The sequence below is a fragment of the Penicillium psychrofluorescens genome (genome assembly GCF_964197705.1).
Source record: "Penicillium psychrofluorescens genome assembly, chromosome: 1".
In the NCBI taxonomy this organism is placed as follows: Eukaryota; Fungi; Ascomycota; class Eurotiomycetes; order Eurotiales; family Aspergillaceae; genus Penicillium; species Penicillium psychrofluorescens.
In genome coordinates, this window is record NC_133439.1 from 4,861,577 (window position 1) to 4,877,069 (window position 15,493).

At 53.7% G+C, this 15,493-nt stretch overlaps 8 protein-coding genes across 8 annotated transcripts; 3 read left to right on the plus strand and 5 right to left on the minus strand.

Moving 5' to 3' along the window:
* Positions 1-265: 265 nt before the first annotated feature.
* Positions 266-2,091, plus strand: PFLUO_LOCUS1835 (chromatin structure-remodeling complex subunit RSC7; the record flags this gene model as incomplete). Its single annotated transcript, XM_073778914.1, has 2 exons — positions 266-1,434; positions 1,485-2,091. 2 exons carry the CDS (start codon positions 266-268, stop codon positions 2,089-2,091), a joined length of 1,776 nt encoding a protein of 591 aa, XP_073635921.1.
* A 788-nt stretch (positions 2,092-2,879) lies between these two features.
* PFLUO_LOCUS1836 (ESCRT-III subunit protein snf7) lies at positions 2,880-3,772 on the minus strand (the record flags this gene model as incomplete). Its single annotated transcript, XM_073778915.1, has 4 exons — positions 2,880-2,962; positions 3,037-3,242; positions 3,316-3,520; positions 3,598-3,772. The coding sequence occupies 4 exons, from the start codon at positions 3,770-3,772 to the stop codon at positions 2,880-2,882; spliced, it is 669 nt and encodes a 222-aa protein (XP_073635922.1).
* Positions 3,773-4,159: 387 nt separating this feature from the next.
* On the minus strand, positions 4,160-5,919 carry PFLUO_LOCUS1837 (uncharacterized protein; the record flags this gene model as incomplete). The annotated part of the gene is made up of 9 exons (XM_073778916.1): positions 4,160-4,278; positions 4,333-4,404; positions 4,461-5,049; positions 5,100-5,220; positions 5,269-5,362; positions 5,408-5,468; positions 5,518-5,584; positions 5,635-5,652; positions 5,705-5,919. 9 exons carry the CDS (start codon positions 5,917-5,919, stop codon positions 4,160-4,162), a joined length of 1,356 nt encoding a protein of 451 aa, XP_073635923.1.
* Positions 5,920-6,550: 631 nt separating this feature from the next.
* On the minus strand, positions 6,551-7,707 carry PFLUO_LOCUS1838 (uncharacterized protein; the record flags this gene model as incomplete). The annotated part of the gene is made up of 5 exons (XM_073778917.1): positions 6,551-6,893; positions 6,961-7,054; positions 7,109-7,429; positions 7,485-7,533; positions 7,588-7,707. 5 exons carry the CDS (start codon positions 7,705-7,707, stop codon positions 6,551-6,553), a joined length of 927 nt encoding a protein of 308 aa, XP_073635924.1.
* A 419-nt stretch (positions 7,708-8,126) lies between these two features.
* Positions 8,127-9,501, minus strand: PFLUO_LOCUS1839 (Nuclear SAM-dependent mono-and asymmetric methyltransferase; the record flags this gene model as incomplete). The annotated part of the gene is made up of 6 exons (XM_073778918.1): positions 8,127-8,605; positions 8,658-8,989; positions 9,053-9,162; positions 9,249-9,268; positions 9,333-9,346; positions 9,404-9,501. The coding sequence occupies 6 exons, from the start codon at positions 9,499-9,501 to the stop codon at positions 8,127-8,129; spliced, it is 1,053 nt and encodes a 350-aa protein (XP_073635925.1).
* Positions 9,502-10,263: 762 nt separating this feature from the next.
* PFLUO_LOCUS1840 (uncharacterized protein) lies at positions 10,264-11,044 on the plus strand (the record flags this gene model as incomplete). The annotated part of the gene is made up of 2 exons (XM_073778919.1): positions 10,264-10,940; positions 10,990-11,044. 2 exons carry the CDS (start codon positions 10,264-10,266, stop codon positions 11,042-11,044), a joined length of 732 nt encoding a protein of 243 aa, XP_073635926.1.
* Positions 11,045-11,386: 342 nt separating this feature from the next.
* PFLUO_LOCUS1841 (Phosphoacetylglucosamine Mutase) lies at positions 11,387-13,344 on the plus strand (the record flags this gene model as incomplete). The annotated part of the gene is made up of 6 exons (XM_073778920.1): positions 11,387-11,479; positions 11,538-11,551; positions 11,651-11,795; positions 11,852-11,866; positions 11,918-12,412; positions 12,463-13,344. The coding sequence occupies 6 exons, from the start codon at positions 11,387-11,389 to the stop codon at positions 13,342-13,344; spliced, it is 1,644 nt and encodes a 547-aa protein (XP_073635927.1).
* Positions 13,345-13,779: 435 nt separating this feature from the next.
* PFLUO_LOCUS1842 (ribosomal RNA processing protein) lies at positions 13,780-15,389 on the minus strand (the record flags this gene model as incomplete). Its single annotated transcript, XM_073778921.1, has 4 exons — positions 13,780-14,593; positions 14,653-14,920; positions 14,973-15,098; positions 15,152-15,389. 4 exons carry the CDS (start codon positions 15,387-15,389, stop codon positions 13,780-13,782), a joined length of 1,446 nt encoding a protein of 481 aa, XP_073635928.1.
* Between the last annotated feature and the right edge of the window lie 104 nt (positions 15,390-15,493).

Below are 15,493 nucleotides of genomic sequence, written 5' to 3' on the forward strand. Positions count from 1 at the left end.
GTCAGTGGCACTGCCGACATGATCGGTGCAGGAGGAAGAGACTAAGCACATGACGTCAATAGCATTCCGGTCAAGATCACTTATGTATGGACTGTAGTAGGACGTGCCTGAGATGGTGATTCCCTAGCCTGATTGCCTGAGGCGACAACCGATAATCTCATGGGGTGTCGCCTCAGGCATCCATCGCTGACCATTAAGTCACGTGACCATCTCAGAAAACTAGCTGCTTGGGCGTGTGCAGGCACAGCACAACCATCCAAACATCATGCCGCGAAAGGTCCGGGCCGCTGCCCAAGCGGCGTCCAATTCAATGAAAAGCACCCCCGTGGCCGCTGATGCCTCCGACGAGGAGATGCTGGATGCGCCCCCATCGCAGACCTCGTCTCCGGCCGCCGACGAAAAGGACCCGGATGTCGAAGCCGACCTCGAAGCCGACGCAGAGCCTTCCAAGGATGTCGAAACCCCGGTCGACACGCCCGCTGAATCCAAGCAAGGTGCTGATGACGAGGAAGGGAACGCAAGTGCCGCAACGCCCGCAGCGGACGACACCACCCTCCTTGGAAGCGGTGATACACCTTCCTACAATGGCGGACGCCAATCCGTCATCCCGCGCAAACGGGGCCCGGGGCGCCCACCGAAGAACCGCCCCCCAGACTGGGACGCGCTGGATGGGACGGGCTCGCCGCTTCGAGTCACGACGCCGGTCAAGAGACGCAGAGGCCGTCCTGCTGCCAGCGGCGGCCGTTGGGCGCGCAATCGGGGCCCGTCGCATATGACACAAGTACCGATCGATAAAGAGGGCAACATGATGGACGTCATTGATGATGAAGTGTCCTTGCCGCCGGAGCCCGAGGGCGATAGCAAGGTGGACAAGAACGGGGTCTTGCAGGGGGGACGCGAGTATCGCGTTCGCACGTTCACCATCCTCAACCGCGACGACCGGCTGTACATGCTTTCCACGGAACCGGCGCGATGCATTGGGTTCAGGGACTCGTATCTGTTCTTCCAGAAGCACAAGATGCTCTACAAGATTATCATCGATGACGACGCGAAGCGCGATCTGATCGAACGCGAAATCATCCCGCATTCTTACAAGGGACGCGCAATCGGTGTTGTCACGGCACGCTCGGTCTTCCGCGAGTTCGGCGCCAAGATTGTCGTCGGGGGAAAGAAGGTGGATGATGATTATCACGCTCAGGCCGCTCGTGAGCGAGGCGATGTCGAAGGTGAACTGGCTGTCCCTGAGGACAGGCTGCCTCGCCCCGGTGAGGAGTACAACCGGAATCAGTATGTGGCCTGGCACGGCGCCAGCAGCGTCTATCATACGAATGCCCCGTCAATTCCTGTCCCCGGTGGGAAGCCCGTCGATTCCCGGAAACGGCGGGTCACGGTGACGGGTGACAACTGGATGCTCGAGCATGCCCGTGAAGCGAGGTATGTTGCTTTCCCTCATGCTACTTGTTCACTCCTAATTTCTGTTTTAGTGGTTTCAATGCTCGACTCGCGACCATGCGCCGCGCCAACCTAGGAGGCATCTACGACGTCCACACGAACATCATCCAAACCCCCAAGATCATGCAGCCCTCGCACGTCCGCTGGGAACGACTCCCACCACCAGACCCGCGCGCCCCCGGTCAACTGATGAAAGACATGTCTTCGTTGAGCCTCACCAACGGCACCGCCACGCCCCAGGAATCCACCGAGGCCACCCACCAGCACCAAGAATCCACCCCCACAACGGAAGAAGGACCAGAACAAACCCAAACGATCTTCCCGTCCATCCCCGCCTCCCTCGCCCGCCGCTTCGTAATCCACGACATCCACTACGAGTCCCCACCAGTCTCAAACATGGGCATCCCCGGCCCAGACGGCGACGTGCACGACCTCGGCGCCAACGGCATGATCACCGCTGCCGACCCACAGCACCCGGAGTTCATGAGCGCCGACGTGCTGGATGAATTGCCGGCAGACTGCAAGGAAGCCCTGCTTGCCTCCGCGACGCAGGAGTGGGAGTGGAAATCCAAGTGGTGCAGTGAGGCTGCCGACGGAGCGCGGTCAAGGCCGTTGAAGAATTTTGCATGGTTTCCGTGATTTTCCTCTTCCTTTTGCAAGTGTGGTGCTTTTTCTCATAGTTTTGATCTTCGCATGGAACGGGGTGACGGGATAAAAGGGTGGCTTTTTAAACCCAAGGAGTTTCTTATTTTTATTATTTTTTGTTCCTAATTCCCTTAATGTCAGACTGAATATCAGACTGATATACTTCTTCTCTATCCATTCAATTGCCTTTTGGGTTCCAGCTCCTGTGCCAATGAACGTAGTTGTGCTGTAGTATTGATTGCCCCTAAAATATTAGAAGTATCCCGTCCAGTTTGAAATGCCCATCTGCTTTTCTAGGCTGGATCGAAATGGTCCAGATCTGGTCCAAGCCGTGGTAATTTGAGCCTCCCCAGTACCCCGAGTGATATCTAAGTGACGATCAGTCGATCATATCTAGAACGGATGGGATATTTCCGAAGACTAGGAAAAGAAAGTAGAGAATTGTATTTGAACTGCAATAAAAAGAAGCAATGAGGCTCGGGTTTATTGAGAAAACGGGACTAGAGCCCTGCAGAGACGAGTGACCGGCTCCGCCTGGGACACAAATAGATATCTTAGGGTGGAAGGAAAGGTAGCGGATAGATTGCTGAGAAAGAGACGGGTTGGGAAAGAAGACGCCAGTGGATAAGGGGAGGGGAAGGTAAGGACCTTTGCTTGGGAAAGACGTCCAGTCATGCATGCCACGTAATTTAAGACACCAAAAGGAGGAAGAAACACGATTACATCCAAAGGGAAAAGAACAAAAAGAAAGCCATAAATAGTTCAGTCGAAAGGTCCGAAGATCACGATGTGATCTCCATCTCAGCACGCAACTTGGCCAGCTCGGCCTCCTCGTCGTCTTCCTCCGGCTTGCTCTGTTGCTTGGCTGTAAGAGATAGGCAAATGTCAGTCGATACTCTATTGATAAGCAGCAGGAAAACAAAGATGGGCAAGACTTACGCTCCTGCGTCGCAGGGGATGGTAATTGAGAAACCGCCACAGGCACAGTCCCCGTATGCAGCATCCGCTCATCCATGGCCTCCTGCTCCATGCCCTCCAACTCAGCCTCCAGCTCGTCCTCGTCGGGCAGCTCGTAGCCGACGTTGCCGTGGGCGATGACCTCGCCGATGTCTTGGCCGAGTTGGTGCTGTTCCTGGAGGTCCTCCCTGTGTAATAGAAAGATCAATAATCAGTCCAACTCACACAGAAAATGGCAAGGGGGGGTTGTAGGTTACGCACATCGTCTTGTCGACGACCTCGATGGTCATTCCGTTGTGGATCTGCGTCATTGCCTTGCCGGCCTCCTGCATGGCCTTGAAGGTCTCGTGGTTGATATTTGCCGCCTCGATCGAATATATCTGCTGCTCGAGCTGCATGATCTGCGCAGTTGTCTGTTCGAGGTTCTTTTCGTGGACCTTTTTCCGTCGGAGGGCGGCCTTGGCAGCTACAGACACAACACCCACGTCAGCATATCTGACCAGCCAAACCAGCCAAAGGAGAAGGAAAGAAAAAGGGACGTACCGTTTTTATTTGAGTTGACATTCTTGCGCGCCACGCTATCCTGCTCCTCCATCTGGTGCTCCAGGTACTTTTCTCGCTTCTGCAGCATGTCCAGCTGCTCGCGGAGCATGAGGATGGCATTCTTGGGCGCTTCCTTGCGCTTCTGTGCGGCTGCGCCGCCGAACCAGGACCACATCGCTGCAGTGGGTATGGGATTTGGCTGAGTTGGTGAAGGGGAGGCTGGCGTTGTGATGCGTAGATAAAGGAATCAGGCAGCCCCAAATCGCGTGGGAGGGGCGCCCTCTAGTGGCGTGGGAGGTCGCAGGTTCAAGGCAGAAACAAAGTCCGGCGGATAGGTGCAGGGGTATCCAATAGGCCTGAACCGCAGAGAGAAGGGGAGTGAGTGGGAGTCAGTCCTATGTCAGTTGATGAGATGAGATCCGGAGGGGAATCGAGTGACCCGCTTGGCCTCCATGATTATGACATACTCCGCGTCACGTGAGCATCTATACAATGTCGAGAACAGCAGGTCTCTAATCATACTATGTTGAATGGTATATTTATGTGGAACTCTATTGAACATCTAAATGAAAAGGTTCGGGTTGTCGGGGGAACCCTTGTAGTAGTTCCCAATGTTATCCATCACCTTCTTGCGGCCATATTTCAGTACCCGAAGCCGAGAAAGGAAGTCATCGCTATTGACTATTTCGACTGTTAGTGCAAACGGTCAAGGGTATCTCAGGAGGAATTACACACCATAGCCACCACACATTCTCCTCTTGCCGGTGTATTGGGAACGACCGTGCAGCATCCGCCAGTTATCAAAAACTGCCAGACAGTCAACAACCCGACGATCACAGTTCGATGGACAAGGGAGGACTCACTCAAAGCAGTCCCTGGCTCCAGCGGAGTCCAAAACTGCCTATTTTTCCGATTGAGGATAGCGTTAAAGTGTTTTGCTGCCTCATACCACCGTGCCTGATCCTCTACATTCCAGTTTCTCTTCGCAGCGCGATCATAATTATTCCACCGGATCTGATCGACATTCGACAAATCATTGTTGACATGGAAAACCGCAGCCGATTGAGCTGGTTGGATGCAAATGTCATCGTTGCCGCTGGCATGCCATGGGTGGTAGGTATCCTGCAGGGCCTGGTAGTGGGATTTGTTCTCTTGCCAGAGCGTCTTGGCAGCGGCGAATCCATCAATCAGCAAGTTTTCACCGCCTGATCCGTCGGTGTGAGACAAGAGATGAAAGAGTTGGAGCCGTGCAGGATCGGTGAAGTAGGTGTTGTCTGTGTGGGCGCCGAGGAATTCATTGGTGTATGCGGTGTCCTTGAAGGTGAGGTCGGCCGTGAAGTCCCAGAACCCGCCGTAGTGAGTATGTCTGATGAATGCGATTCTCTCAATGAGACCCTTGGTGGCCTCGGGGGTGACAGGGACGCCCTCTATGAAGCAGAATCCTCGCCAGTACTTTAGAAGATTAGAGATGGCTTTTCTTCTTAGGAGGCAGGTAATCTTACAATCTTTTCTAGCCAGTCCAGGAGATATTTATCTTCTGCCATGACTTGTTCATAGGAGACGGTAGGGCGTTTGCTCTCATGTGGCCAGCATGGAACACACGATCTAGGCATTCTTGGCATTCTAGGCAGGATGTCAGAATTGGCCTTGAAAGAATCGGAATCGTCATACCTGCCACGGTTTGGGGTGCGAGAAGGCCTGCCCACATCGTTCTGGTGAGTTTTGAGCCAGTCATACGAATAGACACCCTTGTGTCCATCGGACCCTGGGACCGTGTTAGCTACAGCTTGACCAGAGGGAGATCACTGACATGAGACTTCGATGCCCTCGGGCTTGTGGACAATATCTTCTTCCTTGACATGGACTGGTATCTGAGAAACCATTAGTAAAGAGACGCACTTTGGTTCGAAGTGCTCATACCGAGAAAGTATCGCTAATCCGCTGGGCCGTGTCTGGATGATTACATTCGGAGCATTGACAGTTTTCCCTGCATCAGTGGTTAGTTGTGCCGCAAGTCCTGTCCAAATTCACACCAACCTGAGCATGAAACGTCCACTATGTTCCTCGAGTTAGTTCTGGCTCCCAGGGAAAAGGGGATAGAACTCACAATCGCAGATAAGGCGACTTGTCAAAGGCACCTTCAGCTTTGATATATACATATCTCGGGTCATTTTCAACATTCTCCTTTCCAGACTTTGCCTTCTTCTCGGGGGCTCCGCGCGCTTTCCCAGCAGGCTTCTTCCCGAATTCATCTTCCGCGAGCCTGCCATGGAGTTTGGATGCTAGGTCTCCATCCTGGCACTTCCTAGAAGAAGAGCTCATAGACCGAGTAGCGTGAACCAGCCGTCCTCGAGCAGCTCCTACAGTAGAGCAGCGCCTCGCTATCAACCCCCCAGAGGGAGTCGCAACATTCCAGCTCACGGTCTACAAGAAATGCCACCGGTAAACACAGGGAAAATAGCATTGAAGGGACCCATGCATACCACAATTCTATTTTGGAGGGCAACCGGCTTTGCGCGAGCTCCGCTGGATTAATACATTAGCCTCGGCATGGACAGTCAACAGTCACGCAGGGAGAACTGTACCGCGCATGTTTCCAAACATTGGCTACCTGTATGGTAGCAGTTCGGTTGAGAGCCATGGTCGATTGTATTCAGCGAGAAGTGGGCTGGACGGTGGTTTAAGTGCTGATCGTGCCCGTGGCCAATCGGGGATCGACAAGGTCACGTGTCCACTATATGGGGAGACACTTGGATGAATTGGGCAGTTGAAGTGAGAAACCCCTGACGCGGAGTAACGGGTTGGAAATACATGACTAGAAGGTCTTTGGTCATTGGTAATTGAGTGGTGTCCTGGAAACCGTGGAACGCTGTGTGGCATCCATCCAATCCACGCATTTCGGGAGAAGCCGAACAATATATACAAATGGCCTACGGAGCACACTAGTTATAAATCACAGCTTACTCTTCGCCCCAACAATCTTCACCAAAGCCCGCCCATTGCTAAGCACGACCTTGTCATGCTGATTCTTCGTAACGAAGCGCACCTCCTCAAACCCATCCTCTACATTACCCATGCGCCAGATCTCCGTCGTGAGCGTATCACCAGGCCGCACCGGCGACGCAAAGCGCGCCTGGAATTCGCGGAGATTCGCGGGATCGCTACCACCCAGCTGGCGGAGGAGACCGACGGCACTCGAGTTCCAGCTGAACAGACCGTGGATGATGGTGCCGCCGAAGCCCATTTTCTGGCCGGGCTCCGGGGTTGCGTGGAGGGGGTTGTAGTCGCCGTTTAGACTGGACAGAATGAATTAGTATCAGCGTGTCTCCAAGAAGGGTGATTGTAGCTTGGAGCTAGGCATACCGATACAAGTGCGCAGTCTCCTGATTCGTCTGAACCACATGCACTGCATCGGCCTTCTTCCCCGGAGGAGGAGGAAAGTTCACCGTGCTCGGTCCTAATCACGCAAGAATCAGTACGGTGATTTAATCGGTGGAATGCTTCGACTCACCCTTCGGACCGCCCCAACCGCCCTGTCCTACCAAGAACCCGCTACCAACCGTCTTGGAGTACACCTCGCCGGTCTGCTTATCGACAATCGACTGCTCCGTCTCCACCACGGTCCCGGGCTTGCCCTTATCGTAAACACCGACGACCTTATTGCGCAGCTCAAACTGGCGGCCCGCGCTAGTAGGCGGGAGGGCTTTCAGGACGGTCAGCTTGCGCTGGCCGTCGACTCCGCGGCGGAAGTCCAGCTTGGGAACACCGGGGATCTGGGTTGCTGATTGGCGGGCGTAGAAGTCGGTTACTTCTTGGTCGGTGAGCTTAAAGGCTGGTTGGGTTGTTTGTTAGAATCAGCCAACCTCGAGCGGATGGGTTTTGCTCACGCAGGATGAGAGGGTAAGTCGGAAACACCGAGAAGTTGGGGTGCAGTTCCTGATGGGTGTCAGTTCTACGTTCTAGATCAGACAGAGAGGGAATGGTTCTTACATAGAGGAAGTGCAGCTCGTCCGCTGTGCAGCCGACGCTGTTGGCGAAGAGCAGCACATCGCGCTTCTGCCAGGACACATCCTTAGAAGGGAATTCGAAGCCGGCACCGGGGGACGACATTGTGTGATTATCTTCTGGGCGTGATGAAGAACAAGAAAGCTTCGAGGGTGGGCAGAAGAGAAAGAAGAGCTCAGATTTACAATAATGCGGGGGGGCTGCGAAAGAGCCGAGCCGAGGCTGATCTGGACTCGACTCGGCAACCCTGTGGACCGATAGTATTTACTGTAGTTACAGCTACACAGTACAACCAAAAAAATAAAATATAACGAATTGGACGCAGTTTGCTAGACTCAGCATCGACTCGGGGTATCGACTTGAAACTGCGAGGAGCTTTCTCGAGGAAAAACCAAGGTAGTCCGGATCGCGCCACAATGATGCCTTTTCCCTGTCCTGAATAAAACGCCAAAAAAGAAAACTATATGCTATGCTACCATCCCGACACTGGTGACGGAAACAATGCAACAGATTGAAAAACCAGATTAACACATGCGATAGAAGCAATCGCCCTCGGCCGAGCGGTTCGGGTCCCCGGTCTCGAACCGGTACGAGAGGTTGATGTCCAGATCGCGCTTGTTCTTGTCATTGGGCTTGTTCTCAAGGTATCCCGACACAGACTCCTCCTCCTCGATGGTCAGCACGTCGCGCAGGTAGAACACCGTCTGCTTCCAGTGGGTGTACTTGGCGTGCGGGCCGGTCGAGAAACAGATGGGCTTGTGGCAGGCGCTGAACTCGATGTCGAACCAGGCGATCAGGGCGTGGATGAAGTCGCTGCGCTTGGCGGTGAGCGAGTAGGGGACGCGGAACGCGAGGTCGGCCGTGGTGACCGTGTTCAGATCGAAGGTGATGACGGGGCACGGGTCCGTGACGAGGGCCTTCATCTCCACGGTATCGACGAGCGGCTCGGTCAAGGCGATCTGCTTCATCGGGCTGTAGTTGAAGCCGTAGACGTTGTCCCAGACTGGGAAGGGTTAGAAAATTGCCAGGAATCAAGGAGGTGGGTGAATGCTTACAGCCAATCTTGTCGTCCTTGTATTCGCCATCCTCAATGCCGGCCACGTACATGGTGGCCTTGTCTGGGAAGATCTTGCCACCGGGGACGAGGTAAGTGTCGCGGGCGTAGAGAACGGTATCCAGCATGCTCTCGTATAGAAGGAAGTAGCCCATCCACTCCGAGATAATGATATCCACCTTGGGGAAAGGTAGGTGGACCTCCTCCATCTTGCCCTGGAGCAGAGTGATCTTGTCGGCCAGACCGTTAACGGCGACAATCTCCCTGGCCTTCTCGATGATCGAGGACATGTCGACACCAATCACATGTTTTGCGCCAGCCTTGGCGGCGAACCTGGTAGACGAAAAATCAGTCTCAGTCACAGAGCATTTTGCGAGAGATCATTATCGAACATACATGCTGAGAATGCCGGTTCCACACCCAACATCGAGGACAACCTTGTCCTTGAAGATGTGGCGGTTCTGGTAGATAGAATCGCGGTAGGATCTCGTGCGAACATCATCTTTCTGCGAATTGAAAAAAGTGTCAGTCAGAATGGGGATGTGGCGGGAAACCAGAAAATCCAAAGGCAAAAAAAAAAAAAAAAACTCACAAGCATTTCCTCGTGAATACCTGCGCCGAGCAGAAAGGCCAATGGTTAGTGATGATCGCCGCAACCAAAGACAGGATAAATTACCATGGTGATCGTAACTAGGGAGCGATTATCAGCATTGGTACAACAACGATGAGGGACCTGACTCGACATACCTCGTAAAGTAGCGCACTTCAGCATGCTCCATGCCCACCATGCGGTCAGCACTGCTGGTGATGACACCAGGCTCCTGCGTAGACCCAGACTCAGCCATAATGAAGCAACGAACGGTTCTGGTGGAAGCAGCAGAGAGTGATACAAGAAGAAGAACCAGTGCAACTTTTTTTTGCTGGGCCCATGCCAAGCCTTTTCTCAGTCCCCGCGCTAGCCCGTTAGGGACATCACCTGACATGCAGTGCCCTCGTCGGATTTCAGTTCAGACTGAAGAGTGAGACAAGTAGTAGGGAGTAATTATTCTTGAAGGAATCATAGCAATATGGATCTCAATTCCTTCTAGGGTTCCACGCTGACATCTATACATGGCCCTGACGGGCAACTGCCAAGACCGCGACTAAAACATTGATCCCGTCCCGCCCGGAGCTCCCATCCTCCTTTCCGACCTTCGCGTGTTGCGCCTGGGACCACCTTCACTACTCCCCGGCTCACAATGCATTGGGGTCTATATACTCTGTTCGCTCTTTTATGCCTGACTACTCTCTTTGAGAGATCGACCGCTTCCCTGGGTGACCACCTCCACGACTTCAAAGAATGCGTCGAGGTACTTGCACCCTGGGCCCAGGACTGCCAACACAGCTAATGGACGTCAATGCCAGGTCTGTAAAACGGAGAACTGCCAGAATGGTGACTCGGTGCTACGTACGCTCGTTCTCTCTACATTACCTCTGACCTTGGCTGACTCTTTTCTTTCTTGCAAACAGCGCTGCACCACCGTCTGCTGCTATGGACCTGCCCGGCCGAGTGTGATTATACGTGTCAACACGTCATCACCGACCGCCGCGTCGCTCGCGATCCCCCGATGCTGGAACCCGTCGTACAATACCACGGCAAATGGCCGTTCCGCCGGATCCTAGGCATGCAGGAGCCCTTCTCCGTGCTCTTCTCCTTCCTCAATTTCGCCGCCCACTGGGTGGGCATGTCGCGCGTTGAAGAAGTGATCCCGCGCTGGCACACTCTCCGACAGTATTACATGGCCTTTGGCTACATCGGGCTGGCCAGCTGGACCTTCAGCATGCTCTTCCACACGCGCGACTTCCCCTTGACCGAGAAACTGGACTATTTTGCTGCGGGGGCCAGTGTCCTGTTCGGTCTGTATCTGGCCGTGATTCGAATCCTTCGTCTCGACTTGGACAGCCCGCCGTACCGCCCGACCCTCCGTCGGCTGTGGACGCTGGTCTGTGTGCTGCTCTACACGATGCATGTGTGCTATCTCAGCTTCTGGTCGTGGGATTACACGTACAACATGGCCGCCAATGTGGCTGTGGGGATTGTCCAGAACGTGCTGTGGACGGGGTTCAGTATTTTCCGATACCAAAAGTATCTCCAGTCCTGGACTGCCTGGCCCGGCATGATTGTGGCTTGGATCATCTTGGCTATGAGTTTGGAGCTGCTGGATTTCCCGCCCTGGCATGGACTGATTGACGCGCACAGTCTGTGGCATCTGGGCACGGTGGTGCCGACCGCATGGTGGTATTCGTGAGTTTTTGGCGTCTCTGAATGATGTCCGTGACTAATAATGGGACAGGTTCCTGATCAAGGATGCGCAGGACGACATTGCCTCGCACCGACTGAAGGCGTAAATCCCATGCGATAATAATGGTGGTGTGTGCAGGGAGGGGTATGGAGGAAATGAATCACAGAATTCCCCCACCGGGACGGGTACAGTAGTAGATAGACTGTATTTCCACCACATAACAACCACTTATTTCCACAACCCGTCTCTTTTATGGCGGGTGAAACGGGCGTGGCAATACGCGGCCGCGGTCTAAACGGCGTGTCTCACCCCTCGTTCTTTTTTTGTTTCAAACCACCCTCCCTCCCTCTTTTCTTCACCTCCCCTGCCCGAACACGCTTTCCGACATTGTGGTATCTCCTTCCACTATCTCTGGTGATTTCCTGAATCGCAGTATACGCCCGCCACAATGGCGTCTCCCGCTGTCAGGCAAGCAATCTCAACAGCGGCCCTGCAATACGCCAAGCCCGAAGGCCAGGTCTTCGAGTATGGCACCGCAGGGGTATGTCACCGATCTCCAAAGACCATACTTCTCTTAGCTAACCATCTGACGACTGTAGTTCCGCATGAAAGCGTAAGTTCCTCGCCCCTTTCGCCCATCTCCGATCTGCCCCGCATCCACCTCGACAACCCCGCGATCGTCCCTGAGGCCGTGTTTTGACCGTTTGCGCAGCGACCTTCTCAACACCGTCGTTTTCGCAGTGGGTCTACTTGCTGGGCTTCGATCGAAGAAGCTCAGTGGACAATGGATTGGTGTGATGGTCACCGCGAGCCACAACCCCGCCGAGGATAATGGCGTCAAATTGGTCGATCCGATGGTGAGTTTTTGCGTAATTGGTTGTCGGAGAATATTTACTGATTGGGTAATTGCTAGGGTGAAATGCTCGAAGTAAGAACAATTTCGATGGATGACCAAGGATTTTTTTTGACGCATATTTAGGCCGAATGGGAAGCATATGCCACCAAGCTGGCTAATGCCCCATTGGAGACAATTGCCGATGTCTACGATGAGCTGGTCAAGGAAATCGACGTCAAGATGAGCAACCCGGCCCGTGTAGTATTCGCGCGGGATACCCGTGCCTCGGGTTCTCGTCTGGTAGGCGTGCTGAATGCCGCCCTCACCGCGACGGAGGTCGAGTTCCTCGATATGAAGTTCATGACCACTCCTCAGTTGCATTACGTTGTGCGATGCAAGAACACACTCGGGACGCAGTATGAGTACGGTGAACCGACGGAGAAGGGCTATTATGAGAAGCTTGCTTCCTCTTACAAAAAGGTCATGCGCGGCGTCAAGGTTCAGGGCAGCTTGACCGTCGACTGTGCCAACGGTGTTGGTGGGCCTAAGCTCAGGGAGTTCATCAAGTACCTGGATCCGGGACTTGATATCAAGGTGGTGAATGACGATGTCATCAATCCTGATAGCCTCAACTCCGAGGTGAGTTGTTATGTCCGGGGCGCTACGAGACAGAGGTTAATAATATCTAGTGCGGTGCCGACTACGTTAAAACAAAGCAACGTGCCCCTCCATCCTCCAAGGCCGCTGTGCTCGACCGATGCGCTTCGTTAGACGGTGACGCAGACCGTCTGGTCTACTACTTCATGGATGAGAGCAACATCTTCCGACTTCTGGACGGCGACCGCATCGCCACGCTTGCAGCTTCCTTCATCGGTGACCTCGCTCGGAGTGCTGGAATTTCCCAGAAACTAAAGATCGGTGTCGTGCAGACCGCATATGCCAACGGCGCGAGCACAGACTACGTTGAGAAGGTGCTGAAGCTGCCCATCATCTGCACCAACACAGGCGTGAAGCATCTCCACCACGCCGCGCTGCGCTTCGACGTCGGTGTCTACTTCGAGGCCAACGGCCATGGCACGGTGACTTTCTCCGAGAATGCGCTGAAGGTCATCAAGAACACCGAGCCCCAATCCCCAGCCCAGCAGCGCTCCCTCGAGTGCCTACAGGCCCTGACCGATCTGATCAACCAGGCCGTCGGCGACGCCATCTCCGACATGCTCTTGGTGGAAGCTATTCTCGCCCACAAGGGCTGGAGCCCGAAGGAGTGGCTGGGCACGTACACCGATCTCCCATCGCGCCTCGTGCGCGTGGAGGTCGGCGACCGCTCGATCTTCAAGGCCTACGACGCCGAGCGCAAGCTCGAGTCTCCGCCGGGTCTCCAGACCAAGATCGAGTCCCTGCAGTCCCGGTATAACAAGGGCCGTAGCTTTGCTCGTGCCAGTGGTACCGAGGATGCCGTGCGTGTCTACGCCGAGGCCGCGAGTCGGTCCGAGGCCGATGACCTTGCCACGCGTGTCGCTAATGCTGTGCGCGATGCGGGAAGTGTCAAGGAAATCCTGCAGACGGTTTAGAGATCTAATGGTGTATGCCACCCGAATGTGTCATGACAGGGAAGCCCGCAGCAAAACTCAGCGGGGAATGGCTCTGGCAAACACGAAAAAGTTGACAGTTTTCTGGCCTTATTGTAATGCCCTCTTTCAGGTCCGAGGAGCATGGCCATAACCCAAAATAGTATCATTGACAGTAATGAAATTTACGGATACATATCTCTATTTCGTCGTAGCGTAGAATAGAACATGTTCGATCTTAGGTGAAGGTATTGAGAGAAGGTCTGGTCTCTCATACCGCACAGCAGGTATATCCATAGAAATAATCTACAATCGCTAGCTGATAGGGTCGTTGGAGATTACCAACCATCACTTCTGGGATGCACGAGGTCTTTTGATGCCTGTTCCGGATGTTTTGACTATTCTAGCAATCTTTCGGATACAGACAGACGAGCCATATCAACCCTCATCCTTATCCATCTCATCTCTCGACCTCTTCCCACCAAACTTATTCCTCCCTCTCGCCCCACGCTTCTCATCATAATTCTTCATCTCCATAATAGCATATCTCTGCGCATCACTCACCCGCTCAGCCAGGACCATCACCTCGTCCTTCGCGGCATCATACTCGTCCAATTTCTTGCCCAGTGCGCCTTCAATCCTCTGCCAAATCTCCACATCATACTGCGTCACGAAAGAAATAGCAACTCCACTCTTGCCCGCACGCGCTGTCCGTCCCACCCGGTGGATGTACGTCTTGCTGTCCGTTGGTAGGTCGAAGTTCAACACCACGTCGACGGAGGGGATATCCAGTCCGCGCGCTGCGACGTCGGTTGCAACGAGGATATCGCGACTACGGCTGCGGAATTTTCCTAGCGCGCCGAGACGGGCAGATTGGGAGAGCTGGCCGTGGAGAGGAATGGCACCGAAGCCGAGTGTGCGTAGTAGGAAGGCTAGACGCTGTGTCTCGTGGACGGTCCGGGTGAAAACGATGGCTGATTGTCCCGCGAATTCATTCAGCAAATACACAAGGTAGATATCCTTGTGCTTGTGTGGACGGAGCAGAAACGCCTGTTTCAAAGTCGAGACAGTCTGATACTTGCTCGATGATACCGACACTCGCAGGGGATTTGACAGTGAAGCTCTCTGCAAGGACTCGACTTTGGAGGAAAGAGTCGCCGAGAACAAGAATGTCCGCCTCTCTTTGGGTAGGACGCGCAAGATCTTATCTAGAAGAGGTCCGAAGTCAAGGTCCAAAAGCCTGTCTGCTTCGCTGGAGGGTGATGGTATGTTAGTGTAAGACTCTCGTAGGGTGGGTAAGGAAAAACCAACTCCATAACGAGGTACTTTAAACTTCTCAGCGAGAAACCTCTAGTGTTTTCAAGATGGTCCATAAGTCGACCGGGTGTCGCAACAATGATGTGTGGTTTCTTGCCCAGAGCAATTGACTGAGAGACCATGTCCATGCCACCGACAATTACCGCCGTTCGTACAGCGATAGTTGACCCGAGTGCCTCGAAGGCCTGGGAGATCTGAACCGCCAGTTCTCGCGTCGGAGCAAGGACCAGGCCGAAGAAGGGTTGGGGCTTCTCCATGAGTGCTACGTAGAGTTAGCGTCATCTTTGATTATATGGAAAAGATAGGTGTCGTACCTTGTAGAATGGGCAGGGCGAATGCGGCAGTCTTTCCACTGCCTGTTTCGGCCAGACCGATTAGATCGCGGCCTTGCAGTGCTAGTGGGATCGACTCGGATTGGATTGGTGTAGGAGCCTTGTAACCTTTAAAGATGAGTTAGAAGAAGATCAATTTAGAACGTGATAGGTTGACAAACCCATCGTCTCGCAGGCTTCGCATAGAGATTCAATAATCCCAAGCTCTTTAAAAGACTTTTTGGCTGCAGGCTGAGCAGCTTCGATATCCGCCGCTGCCGGGGTTGCTTCTTCTGAGACTTGGGAGTTGGCTTCGCTGTCTGCCTCTGCTTGAGGTGTTCCCTCTGAATCATTGGAGCTGACATCACTGTCGTCGGCCGGTGCCTCCTGGGCGACCTTGCGCTTTTTCACGGCAGGCATTTTGTGTCTTGTCTTGTTGTTTGAAGATCCAAAAAAAAAGTTGCGCCGCAGCCAAATAAATCTATGTGGGCCCGGAACATGGTTGATCCGCTGGATTTTTTTAT